General features: G+C 45.4%; 1 protein-coding gene across 1 annotated transcript in view; it reads right to left on the minus strand.

Moving 5' to 3' along the window:
- Positions 1 to 11,784, minus strand: part of SPTA1 (spectrin alpha, erythrocytic 1) — a 65,250-nt gene extending 53,466 nt beyond the window's left edge. The window contains exons 1-10 of the mRNA XM_040635886.1: positions 11,585 to 11,784; positions 10,216 to 10,455; positions 9,078 to 9,203; positions 7,278 to 7,418; positions 6,407 to 6,553; positions 4,279 to 4,412; positions 3,588 to 3,732; positions 2,036 to 2,190; positions 943 to 1,078; positions 752 to 853 (exon numbers count right to left, since the gene is read on the minus strand). Of these exons, the coding sequence (XP_040491820.1) occupies positions 752 to 853; positions 943 to 1,078; positions 2,036 to 2,190; positions 3,588 to 3,732; positions 4,279 to 4,412; positions 6,407 to 6,553; positions 7,278 to 7,418; positions 9,078 to 9,203; positions 10,216 to 10,452 (1,323 nt within the window). The 5' untranslated portion in view covers positions 10,453 to 10,455; positions 11,585 to 11,784. The remainder of the gene's footprint in view (positions 1 to 751; positions 854 to 942; positions 1,079 to 2,035; positions 2,191 to 3,587; positions 3,733 to 4,278; positions 4,413 to 6,406; positions 6,554 to 7,277; positions 7,419 to 9,077; positions 9,204 to 10,215; positions 10,456 to 11,584) is intronic.
- Between the last annotated feature and the right edge of the window lie 627 nt (positions 11,785 to 12,411).

Consider the following 12,411-nt stretch of genomic DNA (forward strand, 5'->3'; position numbering starts at 1 on the left):
TTGATTCTTCCTGGAGTTCTGGATGAATTCAAAATACGGCCAGCTCAACCCCACCCAGCCGCCGGCACTAGAGGCTGTGCTTGAAACCTAATGAGATACAAAGAGCCGACAAATCTTATTTTAATCATCATCCCAGGGAGTTCCTGTGACCCTGTGACTGAAGGAAAATCTCTCAGGGCTCAAGGGGTTGAGGTGAGTCCTTTTGATCCAGGATATTAGGAGGACGGCAAACCTGATTGTTGAGTTAGTGGGATTCTGACGGTGTAAAGCTTTCCTGTTATTGAATGTAGATCTGAGAAACACCGATATAGGAAAATCAGTGTGATTTGAGGTATAGAGGAGAGAATAAAGCCAGCCATGTGCCAGTCCTCTTAGGGACTGCAAAGAGGAATAGGTGCAGTCCTCCAAGAACCCACAATCTAGAGGTGAGCACGGAAGACAAGGACAGAGCATGTGTGACAAGGCGCGACGGTATGGAGGTTTCAAATAAGGTAGAAGGCAGGTTGATGAAATCAGGTGGGTTCAGGACACAGAGGCTCAGGGGTGAGGAAGCATACATCACGTCCTGAGAATTGCAGATAACTCGACATAGCTGAAGCAATGTGTGAAGGAAAGTTGCGATACGTGAAATTTGGGTCACTATTAAGATGTCGATAGGACTTCTCGTCCTATTCAGAGATTATCATGTTATTATGAAATTAAGTGAGGCTAAATAGGTATCAAAATTTCACACACTGTTAACCAGGATTACCTTTTCCCGAATTTCATCAGAAGCTTCGTGACCAGCGTCCAGCAGATCCTGACCAGTCTCATCAGCAGATTGGAATCGCTCATCGTAAGAGTCGATCTCGTGCTATGGCCACAAGGCAAAATGTCTTACAGGGGAGCACTCATGGCCCCTCCCTCTTCCGCCCACGGCGTGGGGGGGCTCTTCCTGTCTACCTTGTGCTGCCGATGCCTGTCCAGCAAGGCCTCCCCACTAGCCACGTCTGTGGGCAGTTCATCAGCACTGATCAGAGCGGTCTTCTCCTTCATCCAGCCTGAGAGCTCCTCATAGTCGGATAGGAACCTCTGGTACCTGCAGGAGAGGTAAGGTAAAGGACGAGAAGGAGAAACCAGGTGTAAGTGGACTTTGAGCCAAGAGTTAGGGTTGTTGGGTTGAGCTGAGACGTGCAGGGTGCTCTGCACCCTAACCCTACCCCTTCCATCCCCCTGATGGGCTTCCAGTTCCTTTCGTGGGGCAAGTGGGCAGGCTATCCTTCACTCCAGGCTGCTGACTCCTGGGATGGGCGTGTCATTGTGGGATGAGACACATGGGCATTGCTTCTCCAACATCACAAGGTCACACCGCTCCAGAGACACTTGGAGTGGAGTAAAGTACTCCCAAAGAGGCCAATAAATAAGCCATGGCTTATAAATAACAGGGAGCACCTGGCAGGAAAGGGGACCAGAGTAAAGGTTGGGAGCCCTCGTGGGCCTTAGCTCACCCTTAACTCTATTACTAAAAACAAAATCCCTAAAACGGTTACCTGCTCAAATAATTAAATGCTCACCAGTTAATTTGGAATTGTAAAAGTAAGATAAACACTGTTTTCTGGTCTTTTAATGACTAACTATGCACATTGACTAGTGAAATGATACCCAGCTTTTTGGCAAGCTAGCCTACACTCAGGAAATAATTCTAGATTTATTTTTACACCCTTCAGCTTGGAAATTTATTTCAGTTCGTAGGCTAGGGCTGGGGATTTTGAGGTTTCTGCAGCTGCTTTTCCAGGTCCCTGGGCCCCCTGATAGCGTTCTACAACTTTCTAAGTAGAGGAACACCGATGGGGTGCAGTGCGGGGAGGTGTTATGCTGGGTGTTATGTCAGCCCGCATGGGACTTCTCTTAACAAATAAAGCTTCTTTTGCCTCTACCATCAAGTAGGGAGGAGGGCTGGGTCCCTCATATTTGATTCTTTTCACTCTTAATTTCTGCTTTTGATGTTATATCCAACCCTGTAGAGATGGAGCAACAGAAAGGAGGGCTTTCCCACCCATAGGAAGCCTGCAGCTTCGCGTATCTGTTGGTAGCCAAGGCTCGAAGGTGCTCCCAGTTGGAGACCAGATCCTCTTTCATCTGTTGGATCTGAGATGCCTCTGGAGGGTGGGAAAGCATCAGCTTGTCCGCTTTGGCACATAACTCCTTCACCTTTGGGATGAAAAAGAAACCTAGTGGGAAATCCAAGCACTCAGGTTCATCCTGACAAAGTTTTATGGGAGAGATCTGACAAAACAACCCTGTGAATACTGATAACTCTCTGCTCCCCTGGGAGCCTGCTTCTTCCTCTCCCACTCCCCTTGCTTGTGTTCCCTCTCTCGCTGGCTGTCTCTCTCTCTCTCAAATAAATAAATTAAAAATCTTAAAAAAAAAAAAAAGAAGCAAGGTTTAGACCTCAGACTGTCCTTCGCCACCCTCTATACTGTTTCCATAAATACTGTTGTGCGAATCAGAGAGACACTTTTGCCCAGGAGAATGTCTGCTAAGAATTCCAGCAGTACTAAACCATTCTGAGAACAATTCCTAAGGAGCAAGGCCACGGGGCAAAAATGTGGATATGGGTGACTTTCCACATGTTACCATTAGTGCTTTCATTATATTTAACTATAATCAGGTGTTGTCTAGGATTTCAAATTTCATTATCATCATGCATCAAATTATGGGATTTTATTATTCATTATTAGGGGGAAAAGACAAAATACAAAAAATGGAGCAAGAAAGAAAGAAGTAGAATAATGGGATGGTTTTCAGAAACTGGCTCTTGGGACAAAGCTATGGTCAGGGGCGGCACGTGGGGACCCTCAGGGGACCAACTCCACCGTCCATCCTCCAGATGGAGCTAGCCGAGGTTATGGGTGATGTTGTAGGGGGAGGAAGCAAGAATGAGAGCCGGTCAGGAGAAGGGGAGGGGAAGGAGGAGGGCAAGAAAGAGAAGAAGAAGGAGAAATTTCTTCCCTTATCTATTGAGGGAAGGACAAAAGAAATAGGAATCAGCTGGAACTGACAGAAGTGTGGTTTGACAAGAGGAAAGATTCTCTGACTGCAGGGACTGAGTGAGATTAGGAAAGCATTCTTGGAGGTATATAATTTTTTTTAAAGATCTTATTTATTTATTTGACAGAGATAGAGACAGCCAGCGAGAGAGGGAACACAAGCAGGGGGAGTGGGAGAGGAAGAAGCAGGCTCATAGCGGAGGAGCCTGATGTGGGGCTCGATCCCAGAACGCCGGGATCACGCCCTGAGCTGAAGGCAGACGCTTAACGACTCTGCCACCCAGGCACCCCTGGGGGTATATTTTTTGTTTTTAAATCATGAAGTACATCACAAAAAAACACAAGAGTATATAAAGCATGTATGCATATTTAAATAAAAATAAAGGACGTCCAATGTCCACGTGCAAGTTACGTACTAGAACGAGGAAGTATATTCAGGAATAGGAATTTCTCCTTTTTCAAAATAGTGAATTTACTGTGTCCTCTGGAGGCAAGGGACCCACCAAATGCCTCTTCCAGCCCAAGAGGCCAGCCAGGCTTCCACCAGTGGCTTACCTTGTCCTCCATGACCGCGAGGTTCCTCTCAAGGCCCTTGTGACTATGAAACAGGGCCTCGGAGCTAACGAGGTCTTTGCCGTAGTCCTCAGAGGTGACTTGAGGCTCCTTCTCCTTGATCCACTGGATGGCTTCAGTCACGTCCCTGCCAGACAGCCACATGAGTCCCGACAAAGAAAATGGCAGGCATTCCAGAGCAAACAACACACGCAGCAAAGACCACCCTGGCTCACTCAGCTCGCAGTTACCTTGAATTCCTACTCCCTGGCAAAAAGTAATGTAGTTTTTGCTTTTAGTGGTTTCCATTGAGATGTAGCGGCTTGGGCATTATCTGGTCACTGGGCCTGTAGATATTCTTCCCATGCGTGGGTCAGCTCTTACTGTCTTTCTTCTTCCCTCTCAACCTCCCACCCCCACCCAGTTCCTGGTACGCGGCCCTTGTCTGCAGCGCTTCCATCACTCATCCACCAGTGCTGGTTTTACTGCTCTGCGCTCCAATCATCACACACTTGGCTAGGGGTCGGTCACGGTTGCCTTAACTCCACTCCCCCTTGCTGCCTTAAGGGCAAACACATGATTTACTTTGGTTTGAGAGGTTGGCCACTAATTGCTAACAGTAGACAGAGGCTAGCCCAAGTACAAGCATGGTGATCTTACAGCGTTTCCCGTAACGTGTTGGCCAAAAGCATACCTTCTGAATCGCTGGAGGTCTGCAGCGCCGGACAGCGTTTCCTGTCTCTGCAGAGCCAGATCTAGGAGACGCTCCCAGGCGGCGTTCACCTCATGCTGCTTCAGCTTGATCAAGGGCAGCTCGGGATGGTTCTCCTGCAGGAGGAAACCAGGGCCGGGGTCCGGCAAAGGTGAGCCTATTTCAAAAACCACTGAACACATTTCATTTCGCACTGGTTCCTAACTTGCCAGGCATGGAGAATGACCGTTTAGCCAAATACCAATCTTCACCACAGCCCTGCACCCTGGCTTTACCAAAAATCTAGAAGCCAACCCGCCAGATACTGTAAATATCTTTTGCTCACAGCACTGGGGCAGACCATCAACACAGATTCCTCAGCCATGATGTTATTTTCAGAATTCCACCTTGTCGATGCCTGCCAAGTCCCCTGAAAACCCAGGAAGAAAAAATCCCCTCTGTGAAATAGGACTTTATTTTCCAAAACTGTATTACTGTGGTTCTTAACTCCTTTGGGGTCCTGACACCTTTGAGAATCTAATGAGAGATGTTTCCCTTTCTTTAAATTTTCTGCAAAATTAAATGTGTGTGCATGTGTGTATAATTCCTCACATACGCACACACATTTAATTTTACAGAAAATTTCATACATCCTTGCAAACGATTTGAAGCACTGAGATTTATGAATACTAGATTCAGTTAAAGGCATCAACCTATTTTGACACTTGGCAATTTCGAGCAGTTCCTATTCGTCCAAGTCGTTCTACTCCTTCTGTCCCTGTCTCCTGGAATTGCCATTCCCATTCTGAAGCTTCTCCAGACAGAATTTTCTGCATTCTCCTTCCTGAATGTATGGCCCTTTATATTTGTAGCTATGTGGGTTCCACTCCACAGGAGCAGAGGTCACGCTCTGTATTGGATTAATCCTTCCTATGGTAGCTTAGATAAAATGCCGTGTTATTTTGCTATGAAGTCCTCCTTGCAAGAAGGGAAGTCCATTTCCTCAGGCTTTGGATCTGGCTTGGCCTATGCCTGGCTTACCATAGAACATGGCAGAAATGATAGGAGCTCCTGCCCCTTGGCCTCAAAAGGCCCTTCAGCTTCTGTTCTTACTTTTGGAACCCTGGCTCACAAAAAAACAAACAAACAAAAAACACTGCTCTGAAAGTGAGTCAAGGTCCGCAGCCATGGGAGCAAGGCCGTTTCGACCCTCCACCCCAGCTGAGCCACCAAATAACAGCAGCCACTTAAGAAAACCAGGTGGGATCAGGAGAATCGCCTCGCTGAGGAACTGAATCTGGAAAAAAGAAAGTGTTTGTTGTTTGAAGTTGTGTGACAATGTGTTCGATAGTGATAAGTAACCGAGAAACTTTCACAATGAGACAAAGCTGGTGGAGGGAGAAGGTTTAGAGATTGTTGGAAACGTGACCTGAAAATAAACTGCGATACAGGTGACTTCCCCTGCCCCAGTACCCGTTCGTCCTGAGCCTTGGTTCCCTTAACACAGGAGCCTTCCTGTCCTAGAGCTGACGTGATGATGAAACCAGCTGGCAAAGCACAACGGCCGACGGTCAGAGTTTCTAATTCCCTCATAGCACGGAAAATCAGACTGGCTCCCCATTTTCCTGCATATCCTAGGGTTATTTATTCCCACACCGAATTTTTGCTCAGCTATTGAAAATCTATTTAAACATTTTCTTAAGTGAATGAAAGCAAAACTGCCTCCCTTCTCCTTTCCCCACTCACAAAAACCGCATGTATAATGGCATCATATACCTTACGATAGCCCACCGTTATTTTATATTCTTTGCTACTTTATTCTGGTTCTTCTTCAGGGGGACAGGGTACAGTGTCAACACGGGTGATGGGTGCCCGGGAGTTACCGGGTGGTGGGTCTAGCTCCCCTGCACACGTGCCCGTGCACACCCACGTGCACACACATACACTGTCTCTCCCGTTCGCACCTCTATTTCCATGGACTGGCAGGAGATGGACCCACACAGGAGAGGAAACTGCCCTGGGTGTGTTACCACGGGGACATGTGTCCCTGTTTTCTCACAATGTCCCATGTCCTTCGTGTTTTGCATATCAGAACCTTTGCCCTGCCCTGACCCTTTGCTCCCCACCTCACCTCGGTGCACTTGTTGGCATACTGGTTTATTCCATCCACTTTCTCCTGCCGGGCATCCAGTTCCGCCTGGAACTCCTCGAACTTCTTGTGCAGAACTTCTGTGCGCTCCCAGTCCTCACCCAGCTCCACTGACGTCACAATAGCCTCCTGTGGGTAAGGAAAGTCAGTTGAGTCACCAGGAAACAGTTTCTGCAGTTCGAATGCCCAAAACCCTTGCCCACACTCCCAGGAGAGCTCAGAAGGAGAGGCTGGTGGAGCCTGGGAGAGACCCTTCAGGAAAGAGCTGGAAGCAGGAGCGCATTTCCTGAGAGGGCACCCTGGTCCGGGGGACATGGCTCTTCGGGGTAATCCTTCAGAAAGACCAGGGACACGGTTGGTCAAAGCTCCTGGAAGCACCCTTTTGTGTTCGGGAACGTGAAAAATAAATTCATCCTGATCCCACTCAACTGACACACTGCGTATCTGCAAAAGCGCGCGCTAAGCACTTGCGTGGGTGTATCTTCAGTCCTAACTACAGGATTGCTCCTCAAGTGTTTCCAAAAATAGAAACCTCCGGAGCTCCAGGTACTGAGCGGCCGCCCGGAGGAAGGGAGCACTCTCAGCCTGCACCAGTAAGAGCAAACACTTAGGAGGCGGAGCTAAGGGTCACGGCAGGTAGACGGGGACAAGCCTAGGGCACTCCCCCCCCCACACACACACACAACGTCAGTTATCTCCAGGATACCCCTAAATCTTTGCCAAAATTGCTTCTTTCAAGGAACAAAGTCCAGGAACAGACACCCTGCCCGCTTTCCCAGCAGCCTGCGTTAGACGGCTGGGGGTGCCTGGGACGGGGAGGGGAAGTGCTGCTTGTGGCCTGTGGGTCCCCTACCTTGTCTCCGATCCACTCCAAGATGTCAGCGCACTCCTGCAAGTACTGCTGAAGCTTCAGGGCCCGCAGCAGCAGGGCACCCTTCTCCTGCGTCAGCTCCAGCAGCAGGTCCCACAGTTTGTGCAGCTCTTCCAGATGGACCTTCGGGGGGAGAGGCAAAACGGCTCACGCGCCCTCCCTGCTGGAGCCGGTACGGACGCCGAGACGCGTGCAGAGACTGGCCTGGAGAAAAACTGCGTTCTCTCCTGCACTAACTGCTCAACAGATATTTAAAGGAGGATATCGACCTGCACGGGAGTAGCTGTTAAACGAAACCACACGCGATCTGCCATAAGAGGGAAAAAAAGGTAAAACTGCTTTGAGGCTTTAGAGGATGAAATGATTACAAACAGTAAGACAGGATGGAATAAGGATTCATGTAACAGTGCTCAGTTTGTTGAATTGAAGCTTGAGGAACCGATAGGCTTTTGACAGGGAGATGACAGGCAGAGAGTGGGTGTTCTAAGTACTGGCAAGTCCTAGAAGAAATGGAGCATGAACTGTTTGCCAGAAGGAGTAAGAGCTGCGATGTTGCTAATTTATGTTGAAAATTAGAGGCAATATGAGAATATTGAGACTATGCAATTGGAGGCTTTGATGCCAGGTTAGTTTAGGAGATCATGGATTACATAACTTGTCAAACTGAAGGTACTCTCTGTGTCATGTCCTCAAGAATCTCGTCTTTTTCCACTACTCCATTGTCTACGGTAGCCCGCAGACCACAGTTCTCTCTGAATGCTCTGGTGCTGTGGTCTAATGGAGCGCGGGGAGTCTGATAGTTGTGAAGATGTCGCAAACATTTCTCAACTCTTTCAATTAATGTGGGGGATTGGTGGCCCACAAAGCCGTGAAAAATACCAAATTAATTTCTGTTTTATATCAATACATAAGTTTTGAGATTTTTCTTCTTACAGACTCTTCAGTAAGGTTCTCTTTTGGTTAAAGTCTGTGTTCTCTGACCATATTTTTGCGACAGTAAAATGGACTAGAATTTGTACTCTTAATGCGAAAAGATCAGACCCGATTTTTAAATATGTCACATAAATTTGGTTTAAGGATTTCAAAACTACTTCAACAGTAAAAACAAACAAACAAATCCGGTCATGCAGAAAAGATCCTGAGTTGACTCTATGAACACAAACATTGGAAGAGTGTGTGAATTACGTCAGGAAAGAGCTGATACATTAGTAATGGATTTCAAAGTGGTGCTCAGTGTTCAGGGAAGATTTGCTGAAGACCGGGGATTTTAGGAGTTTTCAAAATGAGCAGAAGAGTGGGGTTTGAGAACTGTAATATTAGTCACAGCGGTTGGGCTGTGAAGAAAAAGGTATCACAGACAAGGGAGAGATATTTCAGAGAAGATTCACACAGCAGAGCATCTCTTGTTTGGAGAATCTAAGGGACAAGGACTCTGAGGTCAGAAGAAATCATTAGAAATGACATTTCGGAAAGCCAGTTCATCTGGGACACATGCAACTGGGTTGAAGAAGGCTTGATCTTAAGCCAAGTTATCCTGCGGTGGCCAAGAGGACCGTGATGCTATCCCAGGATAGCTTTTGTATCTTAGCTCTCTTCTCCCTGCCCTAGGGAAGAGGAGGACGTCTACCATCTTTCCTGGCCCACGCCCCCGGAAGATAAAAGTCAGGAACCCCAGTTCCAAGCCAGCTACATCAAGATTTATAGCTGGCATAATCAATTAAAACTCTGCTAACGTAGTCAACAATTGGAAACATCTCTCACAGAGCCCTACCATACATTTACCTTGGTGTCCTCGTGGGCAAAATGCCCCTCAGCAAATCGGGTTTCCCTGATTTCTTCCAGTTCAGGAATGACCCTTGATTTTGCTTGTACTTCTGCTTCGAAGGATTCATGTTTCAGATACTTGCCCTGAAGTTTAGAAACCAGAAGTTATGGCTAATGAAACCTAGCGTCCCTGGGCCATAAAGGGGTCCTTCAGTCCCTTTTCTTACTTTTGGGCAGAACTACTTGTTTCACAACCTAGATAAAGTGATAACCCATGACCAGAGCTGGAGAGGTTCACATCCTAAAAGAAATGGCCACTTCAACCCAACCCAGGATCAAAGTCAAGGGCCACAGAGAAAGGTTTTGTCCTGTCTCCATTGACTTTGGGGAGTTCCCAGGAAATACCCTGTTATTTTTAAGTCTCAATTGCCCTTGGTGGGAATGAAAAGATGTCCCACATTCGTTCCTCTTCAGAAAACAGGACGGAAGTGCTATGGAAAGTGGAATGCAACGAGGAAGATGATTATTACAATAATGGCCTTTTTTAATTGAGAGATTTCTGCTTATCAGATAATACTGTTGTTGTCATATAATAGATATCACTTTGTTCTTCATCCAGGTGCTTCCTCACCGACATCAATTACCCCTATTAAGCAGGTAACCCTTTCTTCTGGTCATGACTCTGTCACATGCTCTACTAGATGGAGGAGAGGAACCTCCACCCACGCTCTCCTCCTGACGCCTGTCATGTGGACAGAGCAAGGGCACGGATAGCCCCTTGGGAGAAACCTGGGGAAAATTCCACTGAATTCCTATCCTGAGCAGAGTGGAAGCACTGATGTTTCTTCACCACAAAATGTTAAAGTTGCCTGGTGTGTCATAACTTCTTCGAACTCTCAGTCACTGTTATGCCCATAGCTTAACTTCAGACTAAGAATACATTCATGGAGTGAGTTTCCTCTGTACATAAGACACGAGCTTAAGAAGTCAAAGACACGAGCCATTTAGAGGCAGAATTGTGGTCCCTAACAGGTAGTCTGAACTTCCTACGACATTATGCCCTGACAGTTAACTAAATATGCACTTTCATTACAAGAATGCTTCCCTCCCTGGAGATCTCAGAGTCTGCTCTGGGGAAGTCACAGGAGCAGAGTACCTGTATGTTAGTTGGGTCTTCATAGCTCTTATCATCTGCAATCTTGAGTTTCTCCAAGATCCACTTTTCTAGGTCATCTGCATCCCGCCTGAAAACCTGGTAGTGATAGGAATCTTCAAGCTTCTGACCCCTCTCGGCCACCAGCTCCTTGAACCTCTTGTAGCGAGTCAACACCTCCTGACGCCTTTCCTGGATCTCCTCCGCTGTTTCCAGCACCTTCGGTCTGCTGCTCTCCATAGCCTGCAAGTCAAAAATTTTCTATCTCTTGCTGGTTCTCAAATCTCTGTGATGTCCCTTTTCTATGTCTCAAGACGTTTACTCATGTTGAACTTACATTCGGATGTTTTGCCTATAAAACCTGTTGTCACAAGGGGTCTAGGATGTTTACATAATTTCAACCATAGGTAGTTAACCTTTAGGCTAATAATTCTTTATCATTCAGAACATTTTTCCAACTTTTCACATAAATGTGTGACAACATTTATTAAGTTCTATAAATAGAATTTATTTGAATGAATGATAGGAGACAAGTTTAAATTAGCAAAATCACACATTTCAGAAGGATAAAAAAGAGATGTAATTTTCTTTTCAAAGGCTGAAAAAGTGTTGACATGTACTGATCATTCTGAATTTAATCTAATGAATAATTAAACATGGTTTGCAATAAACTTGATGAATGACATACACAAACATTTGGAAATTTTTTTTACATAAAATATAGTTCATATATTGTTTACCCTTTTTATTTGCTTTATTCACAAACACTACAAATAAAAAGTTCATCACATCCTTTATCCAATTATCATAAATCTCAAATTATTAGCATCTGAGTAATCGGCTTTTGCAATGTAAAATGTTATGCTGTTAAACAACGTAAGTGGGATCCGACCCGTTCGGGGCAGTAGCCTCCCAGCTCTCCCTAGGGCTCACCTTCCTTCATCCGGATGTGGGCACAGTCTCCCCCAGCTTACCTCAGCCAGAACACTGAACACCAGGTTCAAATTTTAATCTTCTTCCTCCCAAAATATAATTGCTACTCCGTGGACGGCCTTTACTAGACTGACTATGGAATCAAATTATTCTACGGAGACTCAAATCCTCCTTGAGTATTATTTTTCTCCAAGTTACCCACGTGTCCACTATACGAACCCACGTAAACAGGTCATTGCTAGATTCTGATGCTGTGTACCCACAGGTCATTCCTTAAAGTGAGCTATTATGAAAAGAGTTAAAATTAAGCTTCTCTACTTCTTAAAAGCCAAGAAACAATTCTTATAGATTCTATCACATACAGGGCACAGAGTTCAAAAGAGACAGCTTTCCTAAAGATATCAGGGACAAATTGTGCTACAAAGAATTCCATACTCACGGTTTCCTTTGGAAAGTGTTTCACTTTTCGGAAAGGTCAAGAACCTGGCAAGATAAAATGTATCCAAAAGACAGGAAGAAGACAGAGAGAAAGAGACAATTCTCAGGAATTTGTGTAGTCTTCTTCAGATAAAGATGAAAGAAACGTTACATATGTGAAAACGTCAAAAAAAAAAAAAAAAGAAAAGAAAGAAAGAAAGAACCTTGGGCCCTGAATCCCGCCAGCCACCTGAAAGTTTCTAAAGGGGACTTCATAAAACATGAAAGTCAGGTTTTTAAATGAAAAATTGGAAAGAAAAAACACAATTATAGACGTAAGATAAAGAGGTGTGTTAAAATTCTGTCGTGTGTCTCTGATGAGTCTTAGATGCCGGGTCTGAGAATGGCAAATCAGGATGGAATTCCGGATCACCCAATCTTTGCACTCTGCAGAATGACAGGAGCTCAGGGCATACATAGCTTCTTGTTCCAACCTATCACTAGGAAATACAGCTCGACAACTTCATGAAAACCCAGCTGCTGATTTTTAACAGCCTTTAAATTAACAAGATATGCTAATTCTCTCTGTAGAGCCTTTGCCAAAACAGGAAGACAAATTTATTCCTGGCTTCATAGATCAGGTTTTTAAAAATTTGATGTAGGTGTCCCTTAGGAAGTAAGATATATGTGTGTTTATTTCTATTTCATGAAGCAAAAATTAGGATACCTCGTTTGACAAACTAATGAAATTGCAAAATTTTTGAAAATGGGCGGCATTCTAAAATGTGGGATAAAAGTCATCCTGTTTTATGAATTACTTTTAATGGAGAGAAAAGGAAGCAGAAATTG

The sequence above is a fragment of the Ursus maritimus genome, unplaced genomic scaffold, assembly GCF_017311325.1.
Source record: "Ursus maritimus isolate PB19 unplaced genomic scaffold, ASM1731132v1 scaffold_2, whole genome shotgun sequence".
Lineage (NCBI taxonomy): Eukaryota > Metazoa > Chordata > Mammalia > Carnivora > Ursidae > Ursus > Ursus maritimus.